Genomic DNA, 12,187 nt, shown 5'->3' on the forward strand with positions numbered 1-12,187 from the left:
GCCATTTTAAAATGGGGGCCCTGGGTCACGAGCATAGCATGTCGGGATCCCCCCCACTACACCCCAGCATCCCTGACAAGCATGCCTGCACCTTGCACCCCACTTGGGTTTGCCTGGCCCCTCAGTGTCATTTTCACAAAATTGCCTGTTTGGGGTTTTTTTGAGTGTGGATCATGTGTGGGTGGCATGTGCGGCCCTGGTGCATGCTTGTTTGGGGTGCTGGAGTGTTGTGGTGGGTGCCCTTCATGCTTTGGGCGTGGTCGTGAGTCCCCATTTTAAAATGACTGCAGCCAAAAAAAAAGGAAAAAAAAAAACCTGCAGCCATTTTAAAATGGGGGCCCTGGGTCACGAGCATAGCATGTCGGGATCCCCCCCACTACACCCCAGCATCCCTGACAAGCATGCCTGCACCTTGCACCCCACTTGGGTTTGCCTGGCCCCTCAGTGTCATTTTCACAAAATTGCCTGTTTGGGTTTTTTTTTACTGTGGATCATGTGTGGGTGGCATGTGCGGCCCTGATGCATGCTTGTTTGGGGTGCTGGAGTGTTGTGGTGGGTGCCCTTCATGCTTTGGGCGTGGTCGTGAGTCCCCATTTTAAAATGACTGCAGCCAAAAAAAAAAGGAAAAAAAAAAAACCTGCAGCCATTTTAAAATGGGGGCCCTGGGTCACGAGCATAGCATGTCGGGATCCCCCCCACTACACCCCAGCATCCCTGACAAGCATGCCTGCACCTTGCACCCCACTTGGGTTTGCCTGGCCCCTCAGTGTCATTTTCACAAAATTGCCTGTTTGGGGTTTTTTTTACTGTGGATCATGTGTGGGTGGCATGTGCGGCCCTGATGCATGCTTGTTTGGGGTGCTGGAGTGTTGTGGTGGGTGCCCTTCATGCTTTGGGCGTGGTCGTGAGTCCCCATTTTAAAATGACTGCAGCCAAAAAAAAAAGGAAAAAAAAAAACCTGCAGCCATTTTAAAATGGGGGCCCTGGGTCACGAGCATAGCATGTCGGGATCCCCCCCACTACACCCCAGCATCCCTGACAAGCATGCCTGCACCTTGCACCCCACTTGGGTTTGCCTGGCCCCTCAGTGTCATTTTCACAAAATTGCCTGTTTGGGGTTTTTTTGAGTGTGGATCATGTGTGGGTGGCATGTGCGGCCCTGATGCATGCTTGTTTGGGGTGCTGGAGTGTTGTGGTGGGTGCCCTTCATGCTTTGGGCGTGGTCGTGAGTCCCCATTTTAAAATGACTGCAGCCAAAAAAAAAAGGAAAAAAAAAAAACCTGCAGCCATTTTAAAATGGGGGCCCTGGGTCACGAGCATAGCATGTCGGGATCCCCCCCACTACACCCCAGCATCCCTGACAAGCATGCCTGCACCTTGCACCCCACTTGGGTTTGCCTGGCCCCTCAGTGTCATTTTCACAAAATTGCCTGTTTGGGGTTTTTTTGAGTGTGGATCATGTGTGGGTGGCATGTGCGGCCCTGATGCATGCTTGTTTGGGGTGCTGGAGTGTTGTGGTGGGTGCCCTTCATGCTTTGGGCGTGGTCGTGAGTCCCCATTTTAAAATGACTGCAGCCAAAAAAAAAAGGAAAAAAAAAAACCTGCAGCCATTTTAAAATGGGGGCCCTGGGTCACGAGCATAGCATGTCGGGATCCCCCCCCACTACACCCCAGCATCCCTGACAAGCATGCCTGCACCTTGCACCCCACTTGGGTTTGCCTGGCCCCTCAGTGTCATTTTCACAAAATTGCCTGTTTGGGGTTTTTTTGAGTGTGGATCATGTGTGGGTGGCATGTGCGGCCCTGATGCATGCTTGTTTGGGGTGCTGGAGTGTTGTGGTGGGTGCCCTTCATGCTTTGGGCGTGGTCGTGAGTCCCCATTTTAAAATGACTGCAGCCAAAAAAAAAAGGAAAAAAAAAAAACCTGCAGCCATTTTAAAATGGGGGCCCTGGGTCACGAGCATAGCATGTCGGGATCCCCCCCACTACACCCCAGCATCCCTGACAAGCATGCCTGCACCTTGCACCCCACTTGGGTTTGCCTGGCCCCTCAGTGTCATTTTCACAAAATTGCCTGTTTGGGGTTTTTTTTACTGTGGATCATGTGTGGGTGGCATGTGCGGCCCTGATGCATGCTTGTTTGGGGTGCTGGAGTGTTGTGGTGGGTGCCCTTCATGCTTTGGGCGTGGTCGTGAGTCCCCATTTTAAAATGACTGCAGCCAAAAAAAAAAGGAAAAAAAAAAAACCTGCAGCCATTTTAAAATGGGGGCCCTGGGTCACGAGCATAGCATGTCGGGATCCCCCCACTACACCCCAGCATCCCTGACAAGCATGCCTGCACCTTGCACCCCACTTGGGTTTGCCTGGCCCCTCAGTGTCATTTTCACAAAATTGCCTGTTTGGGGTTTTTTTGAGTGTGGATCATGTGTGGGTGGCATGTGCGGCCCTGATGCATGCTTGTTTGGGGTGCTGGAGTGTTGTGGTGGGTGCCCTTCATGCTTTGGGCGTGGTCGTGAGTCCCCATTTTAAAATGACTGCAGCCAAAAAAAAAAGGAAAAAAAAAAAACCTGCAGCCATTTTAAAATGGGGGCCCTGGGTCACGAGCATAGCATGTCGGGATCCCCCCCACTACACCCCAGCATCCCTGACAAGCATGCCTGCACCTTGCACCCCACTTGGGTTTGCCTGGCCCCTCAGTGTCATTTTCACAAAATTGCCTGTTTGGGTTTTTTTTTACTGTGGATCATGTGTGGGTGGCATGTGCGGCCCTGATGCATGCTTGTTTGGGGTGCTGGAGTGTTGTGGTGGGTGCCCTTCATGCTTTGGGCGTGGTCGTGAGTCCCCATTTTAAAATGACTGCAGCCAAAAAAAAAAGGAAAAAAAAAAAACCTGCAGCCATTTTAAAATGGGGGCCCTGGGTCACGAGCATAGCATGTCGGGATCCCCCCCACTACACCCCAGCATCCCTGACAAGCATGCCTGCACCTTGCACCCCACTTGGGTTTGCCTGGCCCCTCAGTGTCATTTTCACAAAATTGCCTGTTTGGGGTTTTTTTTACTGTGGATCATGTGTGGGTGGCATGTGCGGCCCTGATGCATGCTTGTTTGGGGTGCTGGAGTGTTGTGGTGGGTGCCCTTCATGCTTTGGGCGTGGTCGTGAGTCCCCATTTTAAAATGACTGCAGCCAAAAAAAAAAGGAAAAAAAAAAAACCTGCAGCCATTTTAAAATGGGGGCCCTGGGTCACGAGCATAGCATGTCGGGATCCCCCCCACTACACCCCAGCATCCCTGACAAGCATGCCTGCACCTTGCACCCCACTTGGGTTTGCCTGGCCCCTCAGTGTCATTTTCACAAAATTGCCTGTTTGGGGTTTTTTTGAGTGTGGATCATGTGTGGGTGGCATGTGCGGCCCTGATGCATGCTTGTTTGGGGTGCTGGAGTGTTGTGGTGGGTGCCCTTCATGCTTTGGGCGTGGTCGTGAGTCCCCATTTTAAAATGACTGCAGCCAAAAAAAAAAGGAAAAAAAAAAAACCTGCAGCCATTTTAAAATGGGGGCCCTGGGTCACGAGCATAGCATGTCGGGATCCCCCCCACTACACCCCAGCATCCCTGACAAGCATGCCTGCACCTTGCACCCCACTTGGGTTTGCCTGGCCCCTCAGTGTCATTTTCACAAAATTGCCTGTTTGGGGTTTTTTTGAGTGTGGATCATGTGTGGGTGGCATGTGCGGCCCTGATGCATGCTTGTTTGGGGTGCTGGAGTGTTGTGGTGGGTGCCCTTCATGCTTTGGGCGTGGTCGTGAGTCCCCATTTTAAAATGACTGCAGCCAAAAAAAAAAGGAAAAAAAAAAAACCTGCAGCCATTTTAAAATGGGGGCCCTGGGTCACGAGCATAGCATGTCGGGATCCCCCCCACTACACCCCAGCATCCCTGACAAGCATGCCTGCACCTTGCACCCCACTTGGGTTTGCCTGGCCCCTCAGTGTCATTTTCACAAAATTGCCTGTTTGGGGTTTTTTTTACTGTGGATCATGTGTGGGTGGCATGTGCGGCCCTGATGCATGCTTGTTTGGGGTGCTGGAGTGTTGTGGTGGGTGCCCTTCATGCTTTGGGCGTGGTCGTGAGTCCCCATTTTAAAATGACTGCAGCCAAAAAAAAAAGGAAAAAAAAACAACCTGCAGCCATTTTAAAATGGGGGCCCTGGGTCACGAGCATAGCATGTCGGGATCCCCCCCACTACACCCCAGCATCCCTGACAAGCATGCCTGCACCTTGCACCCCACTTGGGTTTGCCTGGCCCCTAAGTGTCATTTTCACAAAATTTTCTTAAGGTAGGTTAATTGCACAGTAAAGGTACAAAAATGTAAAGTTTGCTTTATCTGTGTTTATATTTCACAGGAATGTCTCATCGGACAAGGATCGTGGAACCCCTTTCCCCTCTTCTTTCTATTTCAGGTGAGACGAGTCCAGTGGAGATGACTACAAGGGAGGAAGATGGTGATAGGATTTCCACAAGTAACCCTGGCCGGCCGGTGCAGGACGACATGGAGCATGGAGATCGAGAAGGAACACCTCAATCAAGACAAACAACTAAAAGGAGAAGGACACAGGTAAAAAACTTGATGAATAGACAGGTTTCGCAACAATGCACTAGCGCGTATTTTACCCTAAAAGTGGGCGCCGGGACCCATTAAACAGTGGCCACCGGACGCCGATGACTGTAGGTTTTATATATTTTGCTGCTGCTGCGCATCACGAACCCTGCATGAGAGCAGGTTAACTTTTCAAACTCTGCATCCTAAGTCCGCTCTGCTGTTGAGAGCAGTGGGGGGGGGGGGGGGGGGGGGGGGGGGACAGGATAGGATGCTGTAACAGCCGCTCTCAGCAGAGTAGATCTGCGCACTGTCAGGGTGGCAGGGTAAAGGATGATGCAAATTTGACTTAGATCAGCGTGTCAGCTGGTCCAGTCCCACCCCGCCGCGTTGATAGCCTGCTCACCTACTCTGCTGACCCCCCCCCCCCCCCCCCCCCCCCCCCCTTGGCAACCAGTGTGAAGATCCCGGGATCATGTAGCAGCGCAGCGCGACTTAAGCCTCACGCAGAGTCCCATGGTCACTCCTAGTTCCAAAGATTGCACAGGAATAAACAATAGCAAAGATACCAAAGTATTACCTTTATTTTACACACGGGTTTTACATGTTAAATCAGCATTTAAAGTCTATATACATTATATACAGAAAGGTCATCAGTATTATTCACGTTATCAGAACCTTACCATGTTATCCTTCAGATTAACATCAGATGGCCAGGACACGCTAGTCCACAACTCCCGGCGCTGACGCTCGGACACTTCTCTGCCTCTCTCTACCTGCAAACACCCACTTAAATCCCAAAGGCAGCCCTCTCCACCACCCTCTGGAATTTTTAACCCTTCCTATGCTGGGTGCGGTTGCATGATATATAAAGAGGCCCAATGATCCCAGAACCAAAAAATATACACAAACTAAACAGATTGTAATCTAAGCATTTGGTCGCTTCTAACCGGACCATAGATATACAGTTATATTCTTTAGGTATTAAGCATTCGGGAAGACTGCCATATTTAACTTCATTGTAGCAAATCCCTTATTCATGCTACCATCACATTTTACTAACTACATAACCAGGAGGCAGTGACGTAACCACGGGCAACGCTTATCCTCCCAGTTTCTCTTGTGTTCAAAAAACGCTCTTCTTGCCTTCATATGCATATGTAGCAGTATGGGCTACAGTATACAAAGCTTAGGGAACATAGTACAGCCATTTACATAACATGAGGGAATATTTCCCTCCAGTAGCACACATACTCATCCTAATTGAATAACCCGTTTGGATTATTCAGTATAACATCCTATTATTGTCCGACATACAGCCCTGTGATGTCCCCTATATATAGCAGTCTGGGGTTCCCAGCTCTGATATGAATACAGTCCGTGATAATTTCCGGTTATCGCCGGCATTTTGCAGTTCTCTTTGCTGCAACGCAGAAAGATGCAGGCGAACAACATATGACGGAAAGGGGCGTGGCCAAATACTTAATACATCATGAGGTTAATGTTTAATATATGCTAAATCTTTTTGTGTAATTTTGCTGACACTGTTTGTTTTTTAAAGGCTACAGACAGAACACTGGACGAACAACCCAGTGGTTCTGGGGTCCAACCACCCGTAGCGAGAAAGAAACCTGGCAGGAAAAAAAAGGTTCCCCTAGACCAACTTGCCGAGGGAGAAGAAGAGAGCATCCCGTTCACTACTGCAGAAAGCAACGTGCTGGTTGAAATGGTCCACAAGTTCTATGACCAACTGTGTGGACAAAGAAGACAGGAAACGAGCGGTAGAGAGCGTAAAAGAATATGGGCCTCGATTGCAGAGAAGGTTCATTGCTTTTTTTTTATTAAAATAAATCCATTTAAAAAAGTGCATTATTTGATTGTTTATAATGTGATTTTTTGCATCTTAGATTACAGCAGTGAGTGGCAACGTCAGGTCGATCGACAAATGCCACAAACGATACAATGATTGTCGACGGCACACAAAACGGAAGATGGGCCAAGTCAGGCAACATCTAATTGGGACTGGAGGCGGACCACCATTACAAGTTTCATGGCAGCCGTGGGAACGAGCCATCCAGGAACACATGAATCCAATCATGGTGGAAGGTGTTCCAGGCTCTGTGGAGTCCAATGTCCGCAGAGCAGAAGTGTTGAACGCTATCGAAGCGCAAATTCCACCTGCGCAACGAAGAAGACGAAAGACAACACCAGCAGAAACAGCACCTTCGCAAACTCAGGAGCAGGGTAATTATTTGTACTACTTTGCTCTCTCTAAAATTATTTTGCAAGGTTCTAAAATGTATATTTTCATTTCAACAGTTGTCGTTGCTGAAGATCGGACAGAAGACACCCATGTAAGCCAACCGGCTGAAGAACAGTCAACACAGGAAGAGACCATCACCCTGGATCTGTACTCGATCAGTCAGTTTGAATCGTCCATTCAAACAGAAGACACCTCTCGAGGATTTGAAGACAGCAGCTTGCAAACCCCACTGGGTGAAGAAGGATCTACAGCAAGTGGAGGATTGGCCCATCAGCTTCCAAGTTATCATCATTCCATCCAGGACATCGAGGAAGCGTCTGAAGATGAGGAGGAGGTGGATCCCACCAGACCACCACTGATGGATTGTAAGCTTTTGCCATTTGTTTGTAACCTTGTGGTTTTTTTTTTTTTTTTTTTTAAAGATTACATTGTGTGAAATGGATAAAATTTATTTATCTTGTCCTTTTTTTTTATAGCCGGAATGCAGCTCGTGGAGGACATCCAGAGAGAACAGGCTCCAACGCGCGTCCATAGAGTCATTGGCGTCTGAAATAGAAGATCACCAGAACCAGTACCGGATCATGATGGAGCAGAGGATGACAGCCATGGAGAAGCATCTTGAAACACTGGCCACAACGATGTCCGACATCGAGCGAAGACGCCAGGAGGATTGGCCGAAATAGAGCGAAGACGGCATGAAGACTGGGTGGAATCCGAACGCCGACGTCGAGAGGATAACCAGGTGATGATGACCGGGATCTACAAGTTGGTTGAGAATGCAGCGTGTCAACAGGAGACCCTGAGACAAATTTCCACCTGCCAGACACAAATTGCGGCAAGCTGCATGATGATCGCCAGTTCCCTGCAGCAGAGATACAATCCGGACAACGTGGGACAACCAGCGAGAGCCACCCCTTCACCGTGGATGCCACCATCTTCATCAAGTCGGCATCAGGAGCCTGCGCATCTCCAAACATCGTGGGCTGGATCTTCTCAGGCATACCAAGGCTACGCTGGAATGTATCCACCTCCTCCACCCTCCAGCCAAAGACCAAGGACGCCACCACATCGCACATCTCCTGCTCGAGCTTCAACCGCCCAAAGGCCGGGACCGGCGGAGGAGGACCCTGCACAGTGAACACGGTCGTATATTTCCATTTATTTTACATGTTGTTTGTTTTTATGTTAATATAGAAAGCTTTCTTTTCTCCAACTTTCAGTTTGTCTTTTCTTATGATTATTTAACCCTTGCAAATTTTTCCTACAGCTGTGTTCACTAAGGAGTTGGGCGTAACAGTTATGCAATGCATGCGCGTGCATGCATTGATAATTGTTGGGAAATGATGAAAGCTCCTTACATATGGTGGATGTAATAATGGGCCATAAAAAGAGCAATCTGATCCCACATTTCTACCCTTGCAATGCAACCTTTAAAACATTTGTTCATATTTATAAAAATTACACCCAGTGCAAACACCATTTTTTTTTTTTCAATTTTTCAGGGGCAGTGCATTGGAAATTGATTTTCAACTCCTAAAATCCAAAACGGGGAGAATGCCAAAGTTACATACCTATTGGTGAGTAATACCCAAGTGCACCCTCTAATCTATCTTGTCCCCAAATCTTGTCCCTTGTGCTAACGCCCAGACCAGGCGCATTTGAAGTGTGGCTGGCTTGTGCGTTACCACAACGCTTACTCAGCATCCGGTGCCCACAACTTGCAACTCGCATCTTGTCCCTTGTGCTAACGCACAGACCAGGCGCATTTGAAGTGTGGCTGGCTTGTGCGTTACCACAACGCTTACTCTGCATCCGGTGCCCACAGCTTGCAACTCGCATCTTGTCCCTTGTGCTAACGCACAGACCAGGCGCATTTGAAGTGTGGCTGGCTTGTGCGTTACCACAACGCTTACTCTGCATCCGGTGCCCACAGCTTGCAACTCGCATCTTGTCCCTTGTGCTAACGCACAGACCAGGCGCATTTGAAGTGTGGCTGGCTTGTGCGTTACCACAACGCTTACTCTGCATCCGGTGCCCACAACTTGCAACTCGCATCTTGTCCCTTGTGCTAACGCACAGACCAGGCGCATTTGAAGTGTGGCTGGCTTGTGCGTTACCACAACGCTTACTCTGCATCCGGTGCCCACAGCTTGCAACTCACATCTTGTCCCTTGTGCTAACGCACAGACCAGGCGCATTTGAAGTGTGGCTGGCTTGTGCGTTACCACAACGCTTACTCTGCATCCGGTGCCCACAGCTTGCAACTCGCATCTTGTCCCTTGTGCTAACGCACAGACCAGGCGCATTTGAAGTGTGGCTGGCTTGTGCGTTACCACAACGCTTACTCAGCATCCGGTGCCCACAGCTTGCAACTCGCATCTTGTCCCTTGTGCTAACGCACAGACCAGGCGCATTTGAAGTGTGGCTGGCTTGTGCGTTACCACAACGCTTACTCTGCATCCGGTGCCCACAGCTTGCAACTCGCATCTTGTCCCTTGTGCTAACGCACAGACCAGGCGCATTTGAAGTGTGGCTGGCTTGTGCGTTACCACAACGCTTACTCAGCATCCGGTGCCCACAGCTTGCAACTCGCATCTTGTCCCTTGTGCTAACGCACAGACCAGGCGCATTTGAAGTGTGGCTTGCTTGTGCGTTACCACAACGCTTACTCAGCATCCGGTGCCCACAGCTTGCAACTCACATCTTTTCCCAAATAGGTTTTTGATACCAATTTCCAAAATTTGCTCTCCTTTTTTGCAGGTTATACCGACGGTAAGGATTAAGAATTGACACCGGGAAAGTCTTTACCATGGTATTAATTTATTTCGGAATTTAACATGTGAAAAAAAGTTAAATAAAGTTTTTCAAATATATTGACTGCTTTCTTGCTTCTGAATGTTATTAAAAAGGTATCAGATGAGTATTATTCCATTTTTCAGTTGTGAACCATTTTCTTTTGAAACGACTGCAAAAAATGATAAAGGGTCAGTGTCAGATAAATATTAAGGTTTTTTTTTGTGTTTTACATGCATACAAGCTAGGAGTTTCCAGATTGGTGCCGGTTTAGACCAAGTACTTTTTGGGTTTATATTTCACTGATACTCCTATTTCTAAGCTTTTCCTTAAATATGTCATTCTTGCCAAATACACCTAAATAGATTTCTAAAGGTGTCTCAGTGAAATATTTGGAGCAATCCCCGCCATCTCATAACAGTAGTGATTGATCCAAAAAGCGAATTTCTGGGCCTATTACAGGGTGATAGTTTCAGAAAGCAAATGATTTTGGGAGAGTGTTCCCATAGCTTAGATAACTTAGATTTGACCATATAATTGATTGATTTATCACTATTTTCAATAGTTTAAAAACTCTACCAAAATCAAACACAAACTCAAGCTAGCTATATTCCATTTGACATGAACTGGATTCATGGACGAGAGGTGAATAAACATGTAAAATTTATTGATGAGAAACAACATTACTTAACACCTTGCACGCACATGACAGGTACAGCCTATGGTCCGGCAGGTCTTTTTCACTTTAGGGGTTCACCCGCTGGAGACTTCCCCGTCCAGAGACCAGCAAAAGAAACTGCAAAGAAGAAAGAAGGGGTTAATGATCGGTGACTGTCTCCTATAGCCTCCCACCACCAGTCCCCCACGTAGTTCCATACTCACCCCAGATTTGGTTTTAATGAATGTGCTCGCACATGACAGGTACAGCCTATGGTCCGGCAGGTCATTTTCACTTTAGGGGTTCACCCGCTGGAGACTTGCCCGTCCAGAGACCAGCAAAAGAAACTGCAAAGAAGAAAGAAGGGGTTAATGATCGGTGACTGTCTCCTATAGCCTCCCACCACCAGTCCCCCACGTAGTTCCATACTCACCCCAGATTTGGTTTTAATGAATGTGCTCGCACATGACAGGTACAGCCTATGGTCCGGCAGGTCTTTTTCACTTTAGGGGTTCACCCGCTGGAGACTTCCCCGTCCAGAGACCAGCAAAAGAAACTGCAAAGAAGAAAGAAGGGGTTAATGATCGGTGACTGTCTCCTATAGCCTCCCACCACCAGTCCCCCACGTAGTTCCATACTCACCCCAGATTTGGTTTTAATGAATGTGCTCGCACATGACAGGTACAGCCTATGGTCCGGCAGGTCTTTTTCACTTTAGGGGTTCACCCGCTGGAGACTTCCCCGTCCAGAGACCAGCAAAAGAAACTGCAAATCCAGCTGCTTGTAGGTCCCTCCAGAAATTATCAAGCAGGAATAGGCTGCGGAAAATAAAAAGGGGTTAGTGACACCTCACAGGGCCCAAACCCTCCCCTCCTTCCCCCAGGGGGAGCGATACTCACCGGGTAACTGCACAGTAGCCCATGGGAAAGGCATCACGCACCCACACCTGCCAGCAGCCCTCACACATCAGGGGTTCATCCGCTGCACACAGGATCCAGCTGCTTGTAGGGCCCTCCAGAAAGTATTAAGCAGGAATAGGCTGCGGAAAATAAAAAGGGGTTAGTGACACCTCACAGGGCCCAAACCCTCCCCTCCTTCCCCCAGGGGGAGCGATACTCACCGGGTAACTGCACAGTAGCCCATGGGAAAGGCATCACGCACCCACACCTGCCAGCAGCCCTCACACATCAGGGGTTCATCCGCTGCACACAGGATCCCGCTGCTTGTAGGTCCCTCCAGAAATTATCAAGCAGGAATAGGCTGCGGAAAATAAAAAGGGGTTAGTGACACCTCACAGGGCCCAAACCCTCCCCTCCTTCCCCCAGGGGGAGCGATACTCACCGGGTAACTGCACAGTAGCCCATGGGAAAGGCATCACGCACCCACACCTGCCAGCAGCCCTCACACATCAGGGGTTCATCCGCTGCACACAGGATCCAGCTGCTTGTAGGGCCCTCCAGAAAGTATTAAGCAGGAATAGGCTGCGGAAAATAAAAAGGGGTTAGTGACACCTCACAGGGCCCAAACCCTCCCCTCCTTCCCCCAGGGGGAGCGATACTCACCGGGTAACTGCACAGTAGCCCATGGGAAAGGCATCACGCACCCACACCTGCCAGCAGCCCTCACACATCAGGGGTTCATCCGCTGCACACAGGATCCAGCTGCTTGTAGGGCCCTCCAGAAAGTATTAAGCAGGAATAGGCTGCGGAAAATAAAAAGGGGTTAGTGACACCTCACAGGGCCCAAACCCTCCCCTCCTTCCCCCAGGGGGAGCGATACTCACCGGGTAACTGCACAGTAGCCCATGGGAAAGGCATCACGCACCCACACCTGCCAGCAGCCCTCACACATCAGGGGTTCATCCGCTGCACACAGGATC

At 49.2% G+C, this 12,187-nt stretch overlaps 1 protein-coding gene and 2 long non-coding RNA genes across 3 annotated transcripts; 1 reads left to right on the forward strand and 2 right to left on the reverse strand.

The window, feature by feature from the left end:
* Positions 1-4,322: 4,322 nt before the first annotated feature.
* Positions 4,323-7,407, forward strand: LOC146063026 (uncharacterized). The gene is made up of 4 exons (XM_083175035.1): positions 4,323-4,612; positions 6,156-6,416; positions 6,502-7,222; positions 7,334-7,407. Exons 1-4 carry the CDS (start codon positions 4,403-4,405, stop codon positions 7,405-7,407), a joined length of 1,266 nt encoding a protein of 421 aa, XP_083031161.1. The 5' UTR covers positions 4,323-4,402.
* Positions 7,408-9,657: 2,250 nt separating this feature from the next.
* On the reverse strand, positions 9,658-10,521 carry LOC146062775 (uncharacterized). The gene is made up of 2 exons (XR_014471512.1): positions 10,345-10,521; positions 9,658-9,822 (listed from the first exon to the last, which is right to left on the reverse strand). It is a non-coding gene; the product is annotated as an uncharacterized LOC146062775 (long non-coding RNA).
* Positions 10,522-10,951: 430 nt separating this feature from the next.
* Positions 10,952-11,756, reverse strand: LOC146062776 (uncharacterized). The gene is made up of 4 exons (XR_014471513.1): positions 11,650-11,756; positions 11,429-11,568; positions 11,208-11,347; positions 10,952-11,126 (listed from the first exon to the last, which is right to left on the reverse strand). It is a non-coding gene; the product is annotated as an uncharacterized LOC146062776 (long non-coding RNA).
* Between the last annotated feature and the right edge of the window lie 431 nt (positions 11,757-12,187).

Source organism: Crinia signifera, chromosome 3, assembly GCF_055691185.1.
Source record: "Crinia signifera chromosome 3, ASM5569118v1, whole genome shotgun sequence".
NCBI classification, from domain to species: Eukaryota; Metazoa; Chordata; class Amphibia; order Anura; family Myobatrachidae; genus Crinia; species Crinia signifera.